This window comes from Culex quinquefasciatus, chromosome 3 (assembly GCF_015732765.1).
Source record: "Culex quinquefasciatus strain JHB chromosome 3, VPISU_Cqui_1.0_pri_paternal, whole genome shotgun sequence".
NCBI lineage: Eukaryota > Metazoa > Arthropoda > Insecta > Diptera > Culicidae > Culex > Culex quinquefasciatus.
In genome coordinates, this window is record NC_051863.1 from 23,910,282 (window position 1) to 23,933,659 (window position 23,378).

General features: G+C 33.8%; 1 protein-coding gene across 3 annotated transcripts in view; it reads right to left on the reverse strand.

Moving 5' to 3' along the window:
- LOC6039340 (adenylate cyclase type 6) overlaps positions 1 to 23,378 on the reverse strand; it is a 282,888-nt gene that overhangs the window by 83,568 nt on the left and 175,942 nt on the right. For all 3 annotated transcript variants that reach the window (XM_038260275.1, XM_038260272.1, XM_038260274.1), the window contains one exon: positions 7,629 to 7,792. In XM_038260275.1, the coding sequence (XP_038116203.1) occupies positions 7,629 to 7,792 (164 nt within the window). The remainder of the gene's footprint in view (positions 1 to 7,628; positions 7,793 to 23,378) is intronic.

The following is a 23,378-nucleotide window of genomic DNA, read 5'->3' on the forward strand; positions in this document are numbered from 1 at the left end:
ATTTTTAGGAGTATTTCCTCCGAGTAAGAACATCTTTCACCATCCACAGCATTCTCTTTCTCCGAACCAAGCACATGTTCGATATTGTTGTTTCACAAGCGCTTTCTTTGGCGAGATTTTCCAACCTTCTTGGACGTAATCCATTTCCACCCCGACTATCGATGCTATATTACCCAACCCAGTTACAAGTCCAAGTTCTATTTACGTCGTGTTTGTTCACAGCTTCTGGAAACTCGACCCGCGTGCACCAGAGTTTTGCGCACCCTTTGCTGCTTGAACTTCCCTTTTGTGCCTGCTGCACCTCTTGTGTTCGATAATGGGAGTTCGTCGAGATGAGATGGGAGATTAATATCGCACCAGGGCGGGAGATCGAACTTCAAGATAATAGTGATAGTGTGTCTACCTGGGTTGAGGAAAAGAAAAACTGCTGTCGAAAGAAAATCCCAGTGGAAAGTTGGAGGAAAAGCTTTTCCCGAGAAGTTTTCCCGTGATCCAGAAGGGATAAACTGCAAATTGCACTTCACCTTGAATTATGCACACACTCGTAAAGTTGCGCTGCGCTGTAGGTTTCTCATAAGAAAAGTTCCTTTCTAAGAAAATATCGCTGAGCGCTGTTTGTATAAACTTAAATATTGAGTAACTTGGACAAAGTTCAAAATTGAAACTGAAACAATGTGAGCTCAACTCATTTTCCTTCTTCACCGTCAGCATTCCAGGTAAAGAAAACCACAATTTAAAAGCAAATTATAATCCCTTTCTGAGAAGTGCCAGTTCCGAGCAAAGTGAAGCAATTAGCTGCTGTGGAGCTTAATTGCGTGCTTTTTTCCAGTTGCATGGACACCGCGCGGAGTGACACTACCTCTAGCCAGACACAGAAGCCCTGCAGGATCTTCAAAGTGGAGTCAAACTGTTTTCGGAAAAAAAATTGTAAAATTGTTGAAAAATTGTAAACTGCGGCTACACTTTAAAACCTACCAAAAATAAAAATTAAAAAAAATCACGCCAAACTGCAGTTCAACAGCCAGTTAGCAGTGACAGTAATTGGACCGTTCATTAAAAAGGTGGTGGATTTTTAGCATTGTCAGCGAAACACTGAAACGAGCAATGCAAACGACCTGCCATTTTTAACGTTAGAAGTCTTCGTAGTCGTCTGCATTCATTGCATTTTCCAAGAATTGCTAGCTGCTAGAATTCGTAGAAGGAGCTGGTTCCTGGCGGTGGAACTAGATATTTAAAATTGTACTTTTTGGAAATGTGTTCTTTTTTTCATCTTTTTATGAACACGAAGATTGCTCACCACGAGCAGACTAAATTTAAAGTTTATTATTTTTTTAAAGTCAGTCAAATTGTGGAAAAAATAAAGGAATAAATCTACAAAACTATCAAATAAACTATTTCAATGAACATTAACATATGGGCAAATCTCAAAGAAGCCCTTTAGTGTCATTAGTTCACCCAAACAAGTCTTGATAAAATTCTGGCAGCTGTTCATAGAAAAAAGATACGTAAATATTCAAAAATCTATAACTTTTGAAGAAATCTCCTAATCGATTTGGTGACTCGGCAAAGTTAGAAAAGGTAATTTTTTGCCGATTTTTTAATTCGATTTAATTTTCACAAGAATTCATGTTCCCAAAATCCGTGTTTTTTTATTTTGACTTTTTTTAAATATGTTTTAAGGGACAAAACTCGAAACTTTTGGGCCATTGACAAAAAATCCGCGCAGAGTAATAATTTTTTGATAAAAAAAAAACTTTATTTATTCATTTTTTTTACAAACAGCCAAATTAAAAAAAAAACAGAAAAATGGTTAAGAAATAACGCCAAACTTCGTATAAAATTTATCAGCGATGCAAATTTTGGGTATTTTTTTTAATGTTCACAGAAAACCATGCAGCGTTTCTATCTTGACTCGTTGTTTTAGGTTTAGCGATAGATTAGAGCAATCAATGGAGCACCCGCAGTCGAGCAGTTTTTGACAGTTCGCTCCATAAGAAATACATTGTAGAAAAAGCAAAAGCTGCTCGAATGGAAATGCTCCATCCAAAATGTTTTTTTTTATATTTTTTTTTTTTTCATTTTATTTATTAGGTTGCTGTTGTTATCCTGAACTGAGATATGGACTACCTTTCAACAGCTGATTTGTTCGAAGTAGGGAATAATTTTTAATATTTTCCATAAAATCAACATTTTCCAACTAACTATAGAGTAATTCTCTACCAACTCACACGAAATCGGGAAAAGTTGCCCCGACCCCTCTTCGATTTGCGTGAAACTTTGTGCTAAGGGATAACTTTTGTCCCTGATCACGAAACCGAGGTCCGTTTTTTGATATCTCGTGACGGAGGGGCGGTACGACCCCTTCCATTTTTGAACATGCGAAAAAAGAGGTGTTTTTTAATAATTTGCAGCCTGAAACGGTGATGAGATAGAAATTTGGTGTCAAAGGGACTTTTATGTAAAATTAGACGCCCGATTTGATGGCGTACTCAGAATTCCAAAAAAACGTATTTTTCATCGAAAAAACATTAATAAAGTTTTAAAAATTCTCCCATTTTCCGTTACTCGACTGTAAAAAAATTTGGAACATGTCATTTTATGAGAAATTTAATGTACTTTTTGAATCTACATTGGCCAAGAAGGGTCATTTTTTCATTTAGAACAAAATTTTTCATTTTAAAATTTCGTGTTTTTTCTAACTTTGCAGGGTTATTTTTTAGAGTGTAACAATGTTCTACAAAGTTGTAGAGCAGACAATTACAAAAATTTTGATATATAGACATAAGGGGTTTGCTTATAAACATCACGAGTTATCGCGATTTTACGAAAAAAAGTTTTGAAAAAGTTACTTTTTGCGTTTCTCTTTGTTTCGTCGTCCGTGTCTGTCGCGGGTGACTATGAACGGCCATGATCGATGACGACCAACTTTTTCAAAACTTTTTTTTTCGTAAAATCTTGATAACTCGTGATGTTTATAAGCAAACCCCTTATGCCTATATATCAAATTTTTTGTTATTGTCTGCTCTACAACTTTGTAGAACATTGTTACACTCTAAAAAATAACCCTGCAAAGTTAGAAAAAACACGAAATTTTAAAATGAAAAATTTTGTTCTAAATGAAAAAATGACCCTTCTTGGCCAATGTAGATTCAAAAAGTACATTAAATTTCCCATAAAATGGCATGTTCCACATTTTTTTACAGTTGAGTAACGGAAAATGGGAGAGTTTTTAAAACTATTTAAGTGTTTTTTTCGATGAAAAATACGTTTTTTTGGAATTCTGAGTACGCCATCAAATCGGGCGTCTAATTTTTCATAAAAGTCCCTTTTACACCAAATTTCTATCTCATCACCGTTTCAGGCTGCAAATTATTGAAAAACACCTCTTTTTTCGCATGTTCAAAAATAGAGGGGTCGTACCACCCCTCCGTCACGAGATATCAAAAAATGGACCTCGGTAGTGCGTCCATCCCGGGAATTCCCGGGACAAAAATCCCGGGATTTTTCCTAAACCGGGAATTCCCGAATCCCGGGATTTTTTTGTAATTTGTCCCGGGAATTCCCGAAATTAAAAAAAAAATAAAACAAATTTTGGTCTGGAAATTCAGATTTGGTTGTGGAAAAAGATGAACAATTGAATACCTTATAATCGATAATAATTTCAAAGCATTATAATTTATATTCGGTAGACATCAGCATTAATCAGCTATTAAGCCATTTTTTGCACGATATTTTGCATGACTTTTGTTCAAACAGGAACATAACAAAAATTCCACGGAAAACCGGTTTTCAAATTTATCACTCTAAAATCTCCTCTTTACCTATTATGACTGTATTCCTGTGTTTTCCTAGTTGATAGTAACTTGAAGATAATTTTTAAAATATGTTTTTTTTTGTAAAAGTTTTTTTCAAGTTGAACTTTTGAAAACTAGTATCAGTAAGTATTTTTTCTAGCGGTGAATTTATTTAACACATGGATGTTTGCAAAAATTCCATTCAAATAGCGTTTATTCAAAATTGCAAAAAATGTTGCAAGCAACTTGTTGTAAAACTTATTTTTTCCAGCACTTGTCGTATTTATAATTTACTTTTTCATAACAACCAATGTGCCAACAGTTTCTTATGTACATCAGACATTTTGAAAAAGTAATCGATATTTACCCCTTGTTGTGTAATCTTTTATTATATAAAATATTAAATTCAAAACTTATCCAAAATTTTACATTGATTAGTGTTAATTTATTTGTTGTCGCCTCTTGTTTTTTTGAAGATATTTTCAAAGAAATTTTTCAAGCTTCTCTGGTCATGTCTTATAAAAAAGATATGTATATTTATATAAGCCATATTTGATTAGAATCACATTGTAGTTTATTTGAAATCCAAAGCACAACAATGAACAAAAAAAATGAATTTCATTCAAGCTATAGAAAACTGCCGTTATTGTTTATATTGCAGTGTAGAGTATCACCAATTAATTTGATTCAGTTATTTCTATGATTTCAAGCTTAAAAACATATCAAATATAATGAAAACATAGATGGGTAATTCTCTACCAACTCACACGAAATCGGGAAAAGTTGCCCCGACCCCTCTTCGATTTGCGTGAAACTTTGTCCTAAGGGGTAACTTTTGTCCCTGATCACGAATCCGAGGTCCGTTTTTTGATATCTCGTGACGGAGGGGCGACTTCCATTTTTGAACATGCGAAAGAGGTGTTTTTCAATAATTTGCAGCCTGAAACGGTGGAGATGAAATTTGGCATCAAAGGGACTTTTATGTAATTAGACGCCCGATTTGATTTACTCAGAATTCCGAAAAACGTATTTTCATCGAAAAACAAAAAAAAGTTTTAAAATTCTCCCATTTTCCGTTACTCGACTGTAAAATTTTGAACATGTCATTTATGGGAAATTTAATGTACTTTCGAATCTACATTGTCAGAAGGGTCATTTAGAACAAAATTTCATTTTAAAATTTCGTGTTTTCTAACTTTGCAGGGTTATTTTTTAGAGTGTAACAATGTTCTACAAAGTTGTAGAGCAGACAATTACAAAATTTTGATATATAGTTTTTGCTTATAAACATCACAAGTTATCGCGATTTTACGAAAAAGTTTTGAAAAAGTTACTTTTGCGTTTCTCTTTGTTTCGTCGTCCGTGTCTGTCGCGGGTGACCATGAACGGCCATGATCGATGACGACCAACTTTTTAAAACTTTTTTCGTAAAATCGTGATAACTTGTGATGTTTATAAGCAAACCCTTATGTATATATATCAAAATTTTGTAATTGTCTGCTCTACAACTTTGTAGAACATTGTTACACTCTAAAAATAACCCTGCAAAGTTAGAAAAAACACGAAATTTTAAAATGAAAAATTTTGTTCTAAATGAAAAATGACCCTTCTGGGACAATGTAGATTCGAAAAGTACATTAAATTTCCCATAAAATGACATGTTCCAAAATTTTACAGTCGAGTAACGGAAAATGGGAGAATTTTAAAACTTTTTAGTGTTTTTTCGATGAAAAATACGTTTTTCGGAATTCTGATTACGCCATCAAATCGGGCGTCTAATTTACATAAAAGTCCTTTGACACCAAATTTCTATCTCATCACCGTTTCAGGCTGCAAATTATTGAAAACACCTCTTTTTCGCATGTGCAAAAATGGAAGGGGTCGTACCGCCCCTCCGTCACGAGATATCAAAAAACGGACCTCGGATTCGTGATCAGGGACAAAAGTTACCCCTTAGGACAAAGTTTCACGCAAATCGAAGAGGGGTCGGGGCAACTGCTGTGTGAGTTGGCGGAGAATTACCCAGATTTTATGACTGTTTCGAAAATTTCCCGGGATTCCGGGAATTCCCGGGATTCCAAAAATATTTTTCCCGTTTCCCGGGAAATACAAAACCCGGGAAATTTGGACGCCCTAGACCTCGGATTCGTGATCAGGGATAAAAGTTACCCCTTAAGACAAAGTTTCACGCAAATCGAAGAGGGGTCGGGGCAACTGCTGTGTGAGTTGGCGGAGAATTACCCTATACGTAAAAATTAAAAAAAAATCATAAATTATAACTCATCCAATTTGAGAATCCAACAAAAAATCAGGTTGCGTTGGGAGACGTCAAGTCGGGAAAAAGTAGGAAATTCGGAAAAATCCGCGATAATTCGGGACAAAGTCGAAAAAATTTGACTTTTGTTAAAAAGTCGGGAAGCACAAACATACTTGACCCTCTACTGCCCAATTTTTGATTTTAGAAGATTTTTATTTTTCCCGTGTTTGGGAGGTCATTTTGTGAAACTATTGTTCTATGAAAAACTTTACTTTTCATGTTTTATGTTTTAAGTATTTTATTTTTCATTTATTTTGTTATGTTCATGTTTGTTTTTGGTAGTTTTTGCCCTTTTTCACGTTTTTACAGTCACTTTTTCATTTTTTTGCTTGTTTTTCACATTTTCTGCTGTAGAATGGCACCCTTATCATTTAAATTTAAAAAAAATGGGCAAAGGCATAGTCTAGGACACTACAAAAATTACTGCATGCTTCTTTTTACTTAAAATATAGGAAATGTTAGTAAACAACATAGCCAAAGTTGACACCTAAAAAAATGTAATTTTTTAAAACATTGGCAAAGTCACATAAAAAAGTCAAACTTCCATCTCATAAATTTTCTGAAATTTTGTGATTTCTTCTTTCCAATGATTTGTTATGATCAAAAATTGGTTGAAAAATAGATTTTTGGCGATTTATTTAATCGAAGCCCGTCTAAAGACGGGGATGGGTAGTAGAGTGTTAATTTCAGCGATTATGATCAATGAGAACATACCTATGTCATATGTCCATGAATATTAAAAAAAATATACGATTGAAACGTGTTTGGCATTTTTTTTTTTCAGAAAGTTGCCAATATCCATGTACATGATTTTGAGATATGATATTTTGAACATACAAGCTGGGTTTTGTGAATTTCGAAAATTAAATCGTTTTTTTTTTTCGCCAATGGTTTTTGGTCCTCACGATAATTTTCATGAAAAGTCATCTAAAACTCTTTCATCAACCAAAAAAAAGGAATACTTAAAATTACCAGAATATTAGGCAACACTACCAAACGATATCAACTTGTTTATCAAATTTGAAAGGCTTTCTATATGCCCAGGAACTAAAGAACAAACAAACAAACAAACCCACAACACTTTTTCAGACGCAATATGACAATCCCAGGAAGAAAAACTCCCAACCAGATGCTGGTGTCACCAGGAGAAAAAAAAACCCCGGCTAGAAAAATCCCTCGTGCAACATTTTTCTTGCTTACGCTGTTGCTTTCTGAAGGATTTATTTTCTATTCTTCGCCTCCCCATCAGAACGACAAAACGCACGACATCACCACACAATGTTTTGTTGCCCCACCGGAAATAGGATTGATACATCGAGCGAAACGGAACCGCACCTAATTCCCTAATAACCCCCACGTGGGGAATGTCACGTGTGGCCCTGACACCACACAACCGAGAGACGCTCTACGACCCAGGAAAGGGGGATTGGGATTTCCGTTGGCAGCTTCACGCAAACTTGAGGGATTTACGAGATCGAGACTTAGGAGCTACTAAGTTGCAGATTGGCCCAACTTACCTGGACATTTTTGAACTTGTGCGAACAGATGATGCCGTTGAAGAGGCATTTGACCTGGTTCCAGCACCGAGAGCTGTCCCAAACTGGTTCGCTGGCACCGGGGGTGGCTCCTCCTCCTCCTCCGTTGTGGTTGCCATTGTTGAGCGGTTCCAGCTCATCTGGTGCTGAAAGTGGAACACAAGAGAACGTTTTCAGTTGCATGTTGACCTAATGTCCTAATGTTGGCTTGTTAGTGCTTTCGCGTTCAATTACAGATTCTGAAAGGTTGTTTTAATTTAAATCATGAATGTGGTAGAACCGTATTTGAGATCTGTTAAAAAAATACAAAAATTCTTTTAGTCTAACAACAGTTTTCAACAAAGATTATCAGCACAGAATAATTTACCATGTATTCAGAAATCGGTAATGGATTCATATTCATTATTAAGATAAGACATAATTTAATCCACAGATTCAGTGTAAAAGGACTCGCAAGAATTCTGCTGAATAGAGCTTGACATTAATTTCTGTAATATTTGCGCAAAGATAATTGCTAGCATCTCAATGTGTTTTCGTAATGCTTCTCGGGAGCTGTCTTGAAGAGATTATCACTATAAGCAGTCTTCGGTAGGATGATTCAAATTCGAAGGTTTTAGCTTGTTACTAATTTTCTGTTTGGTTTAAATGTAAGAAATAATCAAGCTTAACAAAAATCTAAATCACAAACAAAAACAATGTTGTCTTATTTTGATTCGTACAAATAGTAACTTTCATTTCTCCTAGGGATGGTATCAATTTTACTAAAAGTGTTTGTTAATTTTTATTGCGAAATTTAGCACCTTGAAAATAATTTTAAAGGTTCTCCCTTTTCAAAATTTAAATTTTAAATCAATAGGCAAAAACAAAATATTTGAAACGAAATCGATTTTTTTAAATGAAAACAAATGAAAAATTAACTTTCACTGGAATGGTTCACTCAAATTATCAAATATCGTTAAAATTAAACAGGACTCAAAAACCCGATTTAATCCCACCAGGGGTAAGATAGAGCCTTTCTTACTAAAGAATATAACTTCTTTCAATTCACAACATCGACTTGATACAAAAAATTTTATGATGAAAGCAAGGTATTATTAATGATGTGTTTTGTAAAAGAAATTGAAAACGCTATTTTCACCAATAGAATATTTTTAATCGTACAAATTCTTAATCAAACAAGCGTTTATGACAAACGCTAGCATAGCTAGCTTCCAATGCGCAAGTGACGACACACACCGCGGTTTTGGTTTTCTAGTTTTGGTACGAGCCCAAAAACCGAACAAAGCAGCAGGACCGGCCCGTGGCTCAATGGCTACGGCTCCCGCCTCATAAGCGGAAGGTTCCGGGTTCGATTCCCGACCGGTCTCCTTGAAATTATTTGACTATAATTGAACTTTGAATATGAACGAAAAACGCATGGAATCAGGTGGGATTCGAACTCACACCTTTGGATTGGTGATGCTCTAGCCACTCGGTCACCGAGGGGTTGACACCCCTTGAGTGAATTAATCCGTAGTGGTGAAATAATGTCACAAGGTCATTTACTAAATAATACAACAATCCCTCTCCCAACGATTCCCCTACACACACCACACACCATATTCTATGAATAACTCGAAGTGGTTGGTACGGTATGTCCCCACTTCTTCTTCTTCCCCTGATGATTCCATGAAATGTGGGTTCCGTTCATAGAATCTGTCTCTTGCGGTTAATGCAACGCAGTAGGCCGGGCCGCTTTAGTGAGTGTAATACATTTCGGGGGGTTCTCGAAAGTACTGCAATCATTAATAATGACAAGAAAGAACTCAAGGCGTAATCTAACCATAAGTTCTTCCCGGATGCTTTCTTCGGACTGGCTGCGCTTGTGTTCGATTAGATTAGATTAGATTAGAGAGCCAAAAAACCGAACAAAGCAGGCGCAAAGCAAAACCGAGTTAACCGCACAGTGGAAAGCTTGCCATTCAGCATATACGAAAGTGAGAGAGTCAGAGATAGCTATTTTTACAACCGCACCACTACACACTCAATCGCAATACCTTAGGTCAGTGTTTCTCAAACTTTTGCGATCCATTCCCCCCTTGACTGATTTGCAAGAACTTCATTCCCCCCCCCCCCTCCTTATTTTTAATTTACTGGTATCAATGCACAAACATAATTATTTTTTTTGGTTTGCAAAAAGAATACAGTTTTCATAACAAAAACAACTATAGAAGGTATTTGAAAACGTTTTATTTTAATAAAAAAAATGAAAAGCCACTATTCTGAGCTTCTTTTTGTTTGAATTAAAATAAAAAAATACAAATACGAAAAAATATTAAATAAAATTAATAATTATCTGCGGCAAAAGACAGATTACTCTAAAAAATGTGAAGAATTCAAACAAACTTAAATAATATTTGAAAAACTTTTTGTCAACTGCCAATTATTTAATAAAACATTCTTGTTAAAAAGTGTACAAAAATCTCACAGAAACCAACAAATCTGTCACAAAAAAATCTGCTTGAGTCCAAAAAAATACAAATACCTCAGAAATATTAAAAAAAAATCATTTTATTGTTTTAAGAAATGAGCAATTCTCTACGAAATCGGTCTTTTTTCTTCAATTTTAATTTTTGTATTTTTTAATCCGGCTGAAACTTTTTTGGTGCCTTCGGTATGCCCAAAGAAGCCATTTTGCATCATTAGTTTGTCCATATAATTTTCCATACAAATTTGGCAGCTGTCCATACAAAAATGATGTATGAAATTTCAAAAATCTGTATCTTTTGAAGGAATTTTTTGATCGATTTGGTGTCTTGGGCAAAGTTGTAGGTATGGATACAGACTACACTGGAAAAAAATAATACACGGTAAAAAAATTTGGTGATTTTTTATTTAACTTTTATCACTAAAACTTGATTTACAAAAAACACTATTTTAATTTTTTTATTTTTGATATGTTTTAGAAGACATAAAATGCCAACTTTTCAGAAATTTCCAGGTTGTGCAAAAATCACTGACCGAGTTATGAATTTTTAATCAATACTGATTTTTCAAAAATCGAAATTTTGGTCGTAAAACTTTTTCAACTTCATTTTCGATGTAAAATCAAATTTGCAATCAAAAGTACTTTACTAAAATTTTGATAAAGTGCACCGTTTTCAAGTTATAGCCATATTTAAGTGACTTTTTGAAAATAGTCGCAGTTTTTCATTTTTAAATTAGTGCACATGTTTGCCCAGTTTTGAAAAAATATTTTTGAAAAGCTGAGAAAATTCTCTATATTTTGCGTATTCGGACTATGTTGATACGACCTTTAGTTGCTGAGATATTGCAATGCAAAGGTTTAAAAACAGGAAAATTGATGTTTTCTAAGTTTCACCCAAACAACCCACCATTTTCTATCGTCAATATCTCAGCAACTAATGGTCCGATTTTCAATGTTAATATATGAAACAATTGTTAAATTTTCCGATCTCTTCGAAAAAAATATTTTTGGAATTTTCAAATCAAGACAAACATTTTAAAAGGGCGTAATATTGAATGTTTGGCCTTTGTGAAATGTTAGTCTTGATTTGAAAATTCCAAAAATATTTTTTTCGAAGAGATCGGAAAATTTCACAAATGTTTCATATATTAACATTGAAAATCGGACCATTATTTGCTGAGATATTGACGATAGAAAATGGTGGGTTGTTTGGGTGAAACTTAGAAAACATCAATTTTCCTGTTTTTAAACCTTTGCATTGCAATATCTCAGCAACTAAAGGTCGTATCAACAAAGTCCAAATAAGCAAAATATAGAGAATTTTCTCAGCTTTTCAAAAATATTTTTTTCAAAACTGGGCAAACATGTGCACTAATTTAAAAAAATGAAAAACTGCGACTATTTTCAAAAGTCACTTAAATATGGCTATAACTTGAAAACGGTGCACTTTATCAAAATTTCAGTAAAGTACTTTTGATTGCAAATTTGATTTTACATCGAAAATGAAGTTGAAAATTTTACGACCAAAATTTCGATTTTTGAAAAATCAGTATTGATTAAAAAATTCATAACTCGGTCAGTGATTTTTGCACAACCTGAAATTTCTGAAAAGTTGGCATTTTATGCCTTCTAAAACATATCAAAAAATAAAAAAAATTAAAAATAGTGTTTTTTTGTAAATCAAGTTTTAGTGATAAAAAGTTAAATAAAAAAATCACCAAATTTTTTTACCGTGTATTATTTTTTTCCAGTGTAGTCCGTATCCATACCTACAACTTTGCCGAAGACACCAAATCGATCAAAAAATTCCTTCAAAAGATACAGATTTTGAATTTTCATACATCATTTTTGTATGGACAGCTGCCGAATTTGTATGGAAAATTATATGGACAAACTAATGATGCAAAATGGCTTCTTTGGGCATACCGAAGGCACCAAAAAAGTTTCAGTCGGATTAAAAAATACAAAAAAAATCGAATGACCGAAATCCTAGAGAACTGCTCAAATGTCAAAATTCACAGAAATTGAAACTTTAATAACTATTTTTTGGGAAAAAACATGGCATTGAATTTCTATTGAACCCTCATTCCCCCCCTAGAATGGCCAAATTCCCCCCCCCCCAGGGGGGAGTTCCTCACCGGTTGAGAAACACTGCCTTAGGTAGATAGCCATTGGCGTCGCGAGCATTGAAAACTTTGAAAACGATATAAAGCTTAGAAGCTTCGAAAGCTACTATTGGAATCCAATGAACTCTGTTAAATAAAACGACACGACAAATGAAGCCTACTTAAAGGCGATTTAAGGAGCACACGGGAAACAAATTGTTTGTACCCGGATGAATGTCCTATGTCAAAAAAGTTTTTGCATAAACATTCGACAGTTATGCAAAAACGGACAGAGCAAAAGAAACCGAAAAGCTACGATATCTTACATGTTGAAGAAAACATCGGTAGACAAGCTACTACAAACGAGTATAAGTCGAACCAACAAATATGTGCGCCAGTATTCGAAGCGGCGGAGCGAGTATAACAGTCTAGAATCGGCTTGGGCTTTGACAAAGTCGTGGAATTTTGTTCAGGGCTATTGAACAGATTACGGAATTAACCATTTACAGGAACAATTACGGAAAGAAAAGGTGCTCTTGACGAGGTTCTTAATGACGGATGCAAAATTTTATCACCAGCCGGCGGATTGGCTTTTGACAGATAGCGGGCACGTGAAGATAACAATTTATTTTAGTTTAAATCAAAAAACACTGTATGTTTGATTCAATGTTAATTCGGGTAGAATCAACGCATTAATTTTGTTGTTATTTTAAAAAGGGTTTGACAAATTACAGCATGTTAATTCAACGCTAAATTTTGAGTTGATTCAATTGGTTTTGAGGCTTCTTCAAACAAAAAATCATCAAGTTAAAACAACAAAATATTTTTTTGATTCAAACATGCTCGATTTTTCTGCGTGCTTAAAGTAAAACCTATACCTTTCTTTAGTAAGAAAGGCAAAAACACGCACAAAAAATCGATCCAAGGTTTTTTAAAGAAATAAATAGAAATTAAAATTCAATTATATGAGTTATAGCATGTTATCGCATGTGCGACAAAAGTTCGAATGGACAAACGGTCGAATCTGAAAAAAATGAAAGAAATAATTATAATTATAAACATCTAAAATAAATCTTTAATAATCAGATTTCTGATTTTTTTCTTGTGCGTTTGTCCTTGGTTTATCCATCCATTTTGTAATGATATTTTTTAAATGAGCAAAATAACTAAAAGGTGCATTCTTTCTAACATGAGCAGTTCTTCCAAAAAAAAGTTCGACTTCTAAAATATTTTTGATGTTTTATTTTATTTAAAAAACAACCTTTTCTTGATTGTCAAAATATTTTTGGGAGTTTTCACATTCATTCAATCATGAGCAATTCTTCAAAAAACATAAGATCGGCTTCTAAAATAATTTAGAAAATTATTTTTATTTTTTAAAACAACCAATTCTTGATTCTTGATTGATTGATGTATCTGTGAATGTTTCCATTCATTAAAATATAAGCGTTTTTTTTTTTTTTTTTCAAAAATACTACTGAGCAATTTTAGCCCAAAACAGTAATTTTTAGGTACTTTTTTCTCAACACTCTCCGATCTCAATAAAACTTTGTAGACATGTTATCCTAGGCATATATAAGCTATTGTTATGTATATGGAGCCAGTTTCACTCGATAATGACGTTTGAAGGGGGCGTAAGTATTTTAAATATTTTTGTGTTTCGTAATTTAAATATTGCTGTATCTCGAAGCCGTTGCATCGTATCAAAATGTGGTCAAAGACAAACTTGTAGGAAATTTGATAAGCTTTCCGAAAAAAATACACTGAAAGAAAAAAACACTCCACTTTTATGAGATTTTTTGATTTTTAATTTTAAAAGCCAAATGGTGAAGGTGATGTAACGATTTTTTTTCGTTCAAAATTTTTGTAGAAACAGCCTTAGGTGTTACAAAAAGACTCATGAAAAAATGCAGGATGAAGCAACTCTCCTAAAAAATTGCAAAAATCATTTACTGAAACTTGAACGAGCTTTCCGGTAAAAATATTTTCGAGATTGAAAAATCAAGTCTGTCAGAAATTGCCAAAAACCATCAAAAAACCTATTTTTTTTTTTCAACATTTTTATTATTAAAGCCGCTGTAACTTCACAAGGATTGGACTTAGAACAATGGTCAATATAAAAACATTTATGTAAAATTGTCTGGAGAATCAATCCTCATGTTCAGTTTTGGAAAATGTTGATGTTTAGAGCACTTTTGAAAGAAACAGTTTCAGTAAATGATTTTTGTATTTTTCGTGAGTCATTTTGTAACATCTTAGGCTATTTTCATAAAAATTATGAACGAAGAAAAATCGTGGGCTCACCTTCATATTTGACTATTAAACATAAAAATCAAAAAATCTCATAAAAGTGGGAAGTTTTTTTCTTTCAGTGTTTTTTTTTTTCGGAAAGCTCGTCAAATTTCCTACAAGTTTGTCTTTGACCACTTTTTGATACGATGCAACGGCTTCGAGATACAGCAATATTCAAATTACAAAATACAAAAATATTTAAAACATTTACGCCCTTCTTAAATGTCATTATAGAGTGTTCAATACTTTTCTAATTGAAGTAACAGACACTTTTGCTTAATTTCAATGTTAAACTTGATTCCTGATATTTCAAGATATTTCAATTTTTCATTCACCCTGACAAAATTGGACCGAGGATTGGACAAAGATTGTGCTAGAATTAATTCAATTCGTAAATCATTTTTCGAAAAAAAATCAGTTTGTTAATTTATCACTAAATTTAAAACAACTCTTTGTACATCAAAACACTGAATAATAGAAATGTTACGATGATGATATCTTAACTTAAAGTGAATTTCATTCACAAGAAAATTGTCCAATTTATTTTGATTGAGGGCTTTCCAAACAAAAATTGATTGTGTAAATTCCAATAGTACGGAATTTCTGATCGATTTGGAGTCTTGAAAAAGCTAGAAAAAAATTAAACAATTTAAAAAAATACTAGTTGATTCAATCAAATAGCTTGAATCAAAGATCTAAATGTGCACATTTGAATTTATTTTCCCTAAAAGAACACACAGCTAGTAAAATCTAAACAAAGATACTGCTAAATTCTAATAAAATACTAATTGAAAATCTGCACATAAAATCTTTGCAATAATATAATAATAAAACATATAATCTTTGACGTTATATTGAATGTTTGGCCGTCTTGAAATAATAATCTTTGTTTACAAAAAATTGAATATTGTTTTCGAAAAAACGAAAATTTTCACGAATGTTTCATATTTTAAAAATAAAAATCAGACCATTAGTTGCTGAGATATCGACATTAGAAAACGTTGGGCTGTTTGGGTGATACTAAGAAAACATTAATTTTCCTGTTTTTAAATCTTTGCATTGCAATATCTCAGCAACTAAGTTTCGTATCAACAAAATACAAGTGCACTAACTTTAAAAAATGAATACGACGACAATTTTTAAAAAAGTTTCCTAAAAATGGCTATTACTTGAAAACGGTGCAGTTTAAATTTTTTTGACACATCCTGCTAATTTCTGAAAAGTTGGCATTTAATGTCCCCTAAAACATATCAAAAAATAAAAATTAATTAAAAATAGTGTTTATTTGCAAATCAAGTTTTGGTGACAAAAAAGTTAAATTAAAATCACTAAAGATACCAAATCGATCAAAAAATTACTTCAAATGATACATATTTATGAATTTTCATGTTGTTTTCATGCATCATTTTTGTATGGACAGCTGCCAAATTTGTATGAAAAATTATATGGACAACCTTATGATGCAAAATGACTTCTTTGAGCATACCGAAGGCACCATTAAAGTTCAGCCGGATTAAAAAATACAAAAATAAAAATTAAAAAAGATATCGAAGAACTCAAATACAATAAAACATCGATTTTATGACTATTTGAAAAATTCCCAGGATTTAAAAAAAAATATTTGTCTCCCTTTTTCCGGGAAATTCAAACCCGGCCAAATTGGACGCCCTAAATTTAACCAAGACTTTAAAAAAGTTTGTTTACTACTTAAAGTAAAAACTACACAGAAAAAAATCATGGTAATATTACATCTGGGAAGGGGTACAACTTTTATGTCAGAAAAAAGGTGTAATTTTACATCTGAAAATGTGTAATTTTACCACTTTTCTGGTGTAATGTGTAATTGAAGTAAAATTACATCATTAAAGAAGTAATATTCAACCTTCCAAATTTAAATTATTTTTTTCTGTGTAGCACAATTTGAGAAAAATCAGATTTCGCTCATTTTTTTACTCAAGGAAATCAGAAGTGTTAAAAAGTGATAAAACAGAAACTTACGTTAAATGGCACAAAAAAACTACTTCAATCCGATCCCAAATCATGAACCAGTCTACTGTGCGATGAGAAATGGACATGTGATTAGAAACAGACCCATCCGTCAGTTCTATTCATCGCAGGAGCTCTGCCTTTGAAAAGCCCACACGATTATGAACGCAAATGTTATTCCCCATTACAGTTCATATTAGACAAATAAACATGATGGTGCACGTTCTCGCCAATCCGACCAGCATTAGCAATTATGATGGTACTGCTGGCTGCTGATCTGCTAATTCCAAGTAAGCAAGAATTTGCCTGGTTTACACAACTGAAAGCTCATCCCATCCAGCAAGTTGGCGGGAAGTGGGTCAGTGAGCAACTTCCATCAACGAGATCCGTCCCAAAATTATTGAGTTTTGAATGGTCGTTGAACGATGCGATAACATGAGGGGGCGAAAAATCCTAAATTTGATTACAGCTAAAAAGCACCGCTTTGATCCTAAATCCGGAATAATTTCTGAAGCCAGGAAACGGGAAAGGTACGTGAACCCGAAGAAAAAAAACTCTGCAAATTTCGCACAAGGGTATAATCAAATATCCTCCCTTTTTAGTCGAACTTTAATTCAAGCTCGATCAGCGTGCGAAATTTTTTTCTCCCACTTCAAAATCTCAACTCGAGAAAGGCTTCTACAAATTGGGATAGCTAATCAGACGGTGTCTCCTCCTGGTGAACCCACGCCCGGTTTTCAACCCTTTTCCTGAAGAACGTCTACAGGAGGGGAGAAGTGAGCCGGGGAATGGTGACGAAATAATCTTTATGGGTCTACTTAGCCGGGGATGAGTGAAATTAAACTGTCATCTTAGCGAACGCACTTTCCGGTAAACATCTATCATCCTTCAAAGAGAATTTTTTGACCTCTTTCAAGGGAGGTGGGGTGAAATAAATTTGGTAGAAACACGGAAAAATTTTAAAAGGAAATTGCAAAGAAAACTCAGAAAACTAAGAAAACTAAGAAAACTAAGAACCCAATGAGCTATGAAAATGGAACTTTATTTTCCCAAAATAAAAATCTCAATTTTCTCCGTTCAGGATCCACTCCAATCATCAATCTTCTTTGCCCGCGCCAGCAGAGCCGTCCGTAGGAACATAAAATTATCAAATTAGGGTCGACTCGTGCCAAATTTTACGTCCTACATCTTACAGCGGGTGAAATCCAACCGAAAAGTGCACTTTCACGTCTCTCAAGTAGCTAATTTACATGAAAATTACGTTTGACCGCGCCGACAAACAAGCTATTAATAAGAGGACGGGCTTTAAATTAGGGCGGTGGGGTACTTTCCGGTGGCTTTTGGAACCTTCTCAGTAAGATGACTTACTTTGTGAAATATTTTGAGAATTTCAAGTAGTAAAACAAGCAATATAAATCGTTTAATTTAATTAAAAATTGAAAACATATCATCACTTCTACAATACTTTCAAAGAAAAACAACTAACTTCCACGAATAACTAACATTAAACTCAAATTAAACCAAATTAAATTGCACAAATTTGCCTTATCCACACGCCGGAAAGAGTCAGTTCACCGATTCGAGTCTGCCCAAGAGTAGTCTAACCTCAGAGCTTTTTCTCGTTCTCGTTCTGGCTAGCAAATTCAATTATTCAAAACTTTTCCATTCGCATTACAACCACGTCGTGATCGTGCTATGTTGGCGCATACCATTTTTTGACAAAAAAAAAAAAAAAACATTTTATTTTCTAACCTAATTTTAACGTATTTGCAAAATACTTGTAAGAGTCGAAAAAAATAGGGCAACTTTTGTACTACGTGTGGCAATATTGCACTGATGACACTAATGACCTGTTATATCATCACGTTAAAGTATTGATAACTAAAAATTGAGCATTCTTATATCAAAATAAAATTCACGTGTGGCAACATTGCATGCTGGTGACAAACAGCTGGTGGTACTACCGACACAGGTGAGCTACCCAAAAGGTAAGTGCATGTGTCCTAACAAATTTATTTTTCACAGTCTACTAGCTCACAGTTTGCGCAGATTTCGTTCTGTGTGTGAAAATTTTGAAAAATCAAGGTAAACCTTGTGCCACTTAGAAAAGACAAAAAAATCAGTTGAAAAAATGATTTTTTTTTTCAAGTTTATAAACCTATTCGATTGTTTAATAGCTAAGCAAAATTGGCAACTCTGTCGTAAAAATTTACCACTTGGCAACCGTTTTTTTTAATCACTAAATAAAAATGTCTTCAATAATGTCATTACTGAAAATTGTTGGGAGGGTATTTTAAACACTTAACAAACCTTGAATTTTCTGGCAACCCTGTTTTATCTCCAAATGGTTAACACTTTGACAACTTGAAATAAGAATGTAAAGTAATTCGTTGTCAATAAATCTGGTGTGTTACTCTTACAAAGTAAAAAAAAAATACTTCGAAAAAGTTTTTATTTGCTGAATTCAATTGCTTTCAATATCCACCATATTAAAACACAAAATCATGACTCAAGTGGCAATACTTCAGGACAGACACAGACAAACAGATTTACATTAATTTTCAATTCCATCAATCAGCAAACTAACGGTCCACTTGAATAATAAGAAACTCACCACGGTCATTTCTAATTTACCACTGCTCTTTTGAAAGTCACATGAAACGTTATGCATGCTAGAGCAGGGGGCCCAAAGTTTTTTAATGGCGGCCCAAATTTGAAGCTCACATAAGTTTGCGGGCCAAATGTAAAAATTGTTTATTTAAATTAAACTTAATAGCGATCTATAAAACTGAAAGGTAAATTAACTACCTGATTTTTTTTAAATTCATGATTTTTTTTTACATTTTTGGCCTTTATGTATTAGAGAACAAAAAATTGCATTTTTTCAACAGTTTTGTTTAGAAAAATTTCTTATCAATTAATTAAAGTTATGAATCATCAAAATCAAATAAAATCTGAAAAATATCATCCATAAGCTTTTCATTGCCTCATCAAACAATAAAATGTGGTTAGGCCGCTGACAATATTTTTGTATGATGTCAGGGTCAAGTTGTGGAAAAAATGGATGTAAGGTGCTGAATTGAATGCTCTTGTTTTTTCATTAAACTTTTAAGGCCCTCGAAAATATCTTTGAAGTTTATGTCCCTCAACTCTGGCCAAAAATTCAAATATATGTAAATTTAAATAACAGGCCATGGTATTCAAATTTGAATGAAAAAAGGAGTTTTAAAATGTATTTTACACCTGCCTAGATGTACTGCAATAATTAGTTTTCAAAATATCAAAGTATTGACGAAATTTTTATTTTTAGCCGAAAAAAATCTTTTTGTATTACTGTGGGATGTACATAAAATCAAAATTTAAATTTGTTTTTAGTTGATAAGACTTCTATTTCCACTAAAACTTTGAAGTTTTTTTTTTTGAAAAATATGTGTTTGCCCCCTAAATTTTCGGACCGATTGTAATCGGGGAAGGGGACAAAAACTTTAAAAAAATATGTGCAACGGCCTAATTAAATATTATTTATAAAAAAATAATCGTGTGACGCAAACTATGAAAACATGTATAATTTTATTTATAAACTTTAATGATAAATCGTTGCCAAAGATTTTTCAACAATTAATCATTCAATTTTATTTTTGGTCTGATAGTTCAGATTCCAAATGTCCAACTGAGTACGAATTCCGAGCTGAAAGGTTTCTAAGTGCAAAATAAGTGCTAGGGTAAGCACATAAGAAAATGGAGCGTTATAGCTTTTAAATTAGTATGAAATATCTTTTTTTCTAAATATTTGATCAGTTTTCTTTTTTAGTCAAAATTAAATGTTTCATATTTCATTTCCAAAAATGTTTGACGAAAATTTTGGCCACGTTTGGTACTTTGGTCACCCCTGTCTTAAATCAATGTTGGGTAATTCTCTACCAACTCACACGAAATCGGGAAAAGTTGCCCCGACCCCTCTTCGATTTGCGTGAAACTTTGTCCTAAGGGGTAACTTTTGTCCCTGATCACGAATCCGAGGTCCGTTTTTTGATATCTCGTGACGGAGGGCGGTACGACCCTTCCATTTTTGAACATGCGAAAAAGAGGTGTTTTTCAATAATTTGCAGCCTGAAACGGTGATGAGATAGAAATTTGGTGTCAAAGGGACTTTTATGTAAAATTAGACGCCCGATTTGATGGCGTACTCAGAATTCGAAAAACGTATTTTCATCGAAAAAACACTAAAAAGTTTTAAAAATTCTCCCATTTTCCGTTACTCGACTGTAAAAATTTTGGAACATGTCATTTTATGGGAAATTTAATGTACTTTTCGAATCTACATTGTCCCAGAAGGGTCATTTTTCATTTAGAACAAAATTTTTCATTTTAAAATTTCGTGTTTTTCTAACTTTGCAGGGTTATTTTTAGAGTGTAACAATGTTCTACAAAGTTGTAGAACAGACAATTACAAAAATTTTGATATATAGACATAAGGGTTTGCTTATAAACATCACAAGTTATCGCGATTTTACGAAAAAAGTTTTGAAAAAGTTACTTTTTGCGTTTCTCTTTGTTTCGTCGTCCGTGTCTGTCGCGGGTGACCATGAACGGCCATGATCGATGACGACCAACTTTTTTGAAACTTTTTTTCGTAAAATCGTGATAACTTGTGATGTTTATAAGCAAACCCCTTATGTATATATATCAAAATTTTTGTAATTGTCTGCTCTACAACTTTGTAGAACACTGTTACACTCTAAAAATAACCCTGCAAAGTTAGAAAAACACGAAATTTTAAAATGAAAAATTTTGTTCTAAATGAAAAATGACCCTTCTGGGACAATGTAGATTCGAAAAGTACATTAAATTTCCCATAAATGACATGTTCAAAATTTTACAGTCGAGTAACGGAAAATGAGAATTTTTAACACTTTTTAGTGTTTTTCGATGAAAATACGTTTTTCGGAATTCTGAGTACGCCATCAAATCGGGCGTCTAATTTTACATAAAAGTCCTTTGACACCAAATTTCTATCTCATCACCGTTTCAGGCTGCAAATTATTGAAAACACCTCTTTTTCGCATGTGCAAAATGGAAGGGGTCGTACCGCCCCTCCGTCACGAGATATCAAAAAATGGACCTCGGATTCGTGATCAGGGACAAAAGTTACCCCTTAAGACAAAGTTTCACGCAAATCGAAGAGGGGTCGGGGCAACTGCTGTGTGAGTTGGCGGAGAATTACCCTGTTATCAAAATCTTCTGAAACATTATGACTTGAAATTGCCTTTTAATCATAAGTCGGACATCTGTTTTAAACTTATTTAAGCAATTTTTTAGACCTTTTATAATATTTTGCTATGCATTAAAAACTAGAACTAAAAATTTTGTTTAAATAACAACATAATTTGAGGCTAGTAAAAATTTAACATTATATTTTTGTTTCCTAGCTCTGGTTGCAGCAAAAAGAAAACTAAATTCCATGTCTTACTTTCACAAAAAAAAAACGGTTTTTACATATTAAAAATATAAGAATGTTTTTTTTTTCGGAATTTCGAGTACGCCATCAAATCGGGCGTCCAATTTTCAGGCTGCAAATTATTGAAAAATATGTTTTTTTCGTATGTTTAAAAATTGAAGGTGTCATACAGGGGCAAAAGTTACTCCTTAGGACAAAGTTTCACGCAAATCGAAAAGGGGTCGGGGCAACTGCTGTGTGAGTTGGTGGAGAATAACCCATCTATTTTTAACAATTAATCTTAAAATAGAATGTGATTTCTAAAACATTTTATTTATCTGTTTATTAAATGAGGAGGACGAGGAGGAGGAGTCTCCTAGAACACAATTTCCTGAACCATGAACTTATTTTGAATGCTTATGTTGTAGCAAGCACTATCCGTACTAAAACTTAAACCATACGCTCTCATCCTTGATTGTATCAAGCAAAGCCTACTGCGCTACCTTTTGTCCCGTTGTTACAACACGTCAGTGTGTAGCGTTGCTGAATTCCCTACAAACGATGCTTGTTGCTGCTATTTGAAGTAGCTCGACCACAGAGCCCCGACGATACGAGGCCTACTGAGACTGACTGAGTTCAAGCGCTGGAAGCGGACCGGCACAACATAAATAACATCCCCGGCAATGTAAACAACTCCGCTCTGTCGTCACAAACTACTGTAAAGAGAGCGAGTACCCTAACGGCGCGTAACATGGGACTTTATTAAACATTCTGCCGGCTGCTGCTGGTACCGGGACTAGACGTCGAGAGACGACGGATAGTAGGGCGAACGTCGAGCCTTAAACACACCGGTTAAGCTTCGTGTAATGTTTACCTTGTACGACGCGGAAGCAGTACAGCAGTGTTTCGTTTGACAATGTACGGGGAATCTTGTTAGTAGCTGTATTACATTGAATGATGGCCTAAAATTAATTTTCGGAGCATTACGTTCTGGTACAACATTGCTCCTTTGAGAGGAAATTTCGCAGAAAGGATCATCCGTCAATATTAGTATTTCACATTGGATCATCAATTTTTCTGAAACAAATGTCTGACAATAGTTGAATATCCATTCGTACACCTGCTCAAATAAAATTGCACAAATTGAGTTTTACAATCGCATAATGGCCGAACCAAGCGTATACCACAATCCACATAACGAAGTTGCATATATTCAGCAAATCGAATTTATTCTTACATAGGTTGTTTGAGAAAAAAAAACATGGAAGGGGAAGAAGGTTCGCAATCAAATTCAACCGATGAGTGAGTGTGGTGGATGGTTCGTCTAGGAAAATGTGGAAATCTGGGAAGGAAAACAAACTTTCTTTCCCTTTTTCCTTCCTGCGATACTCCATCTGTTGCGTTACCTGTGCCAAAACGGGTTGCCAGCGTTTCGGCTTTTTTGT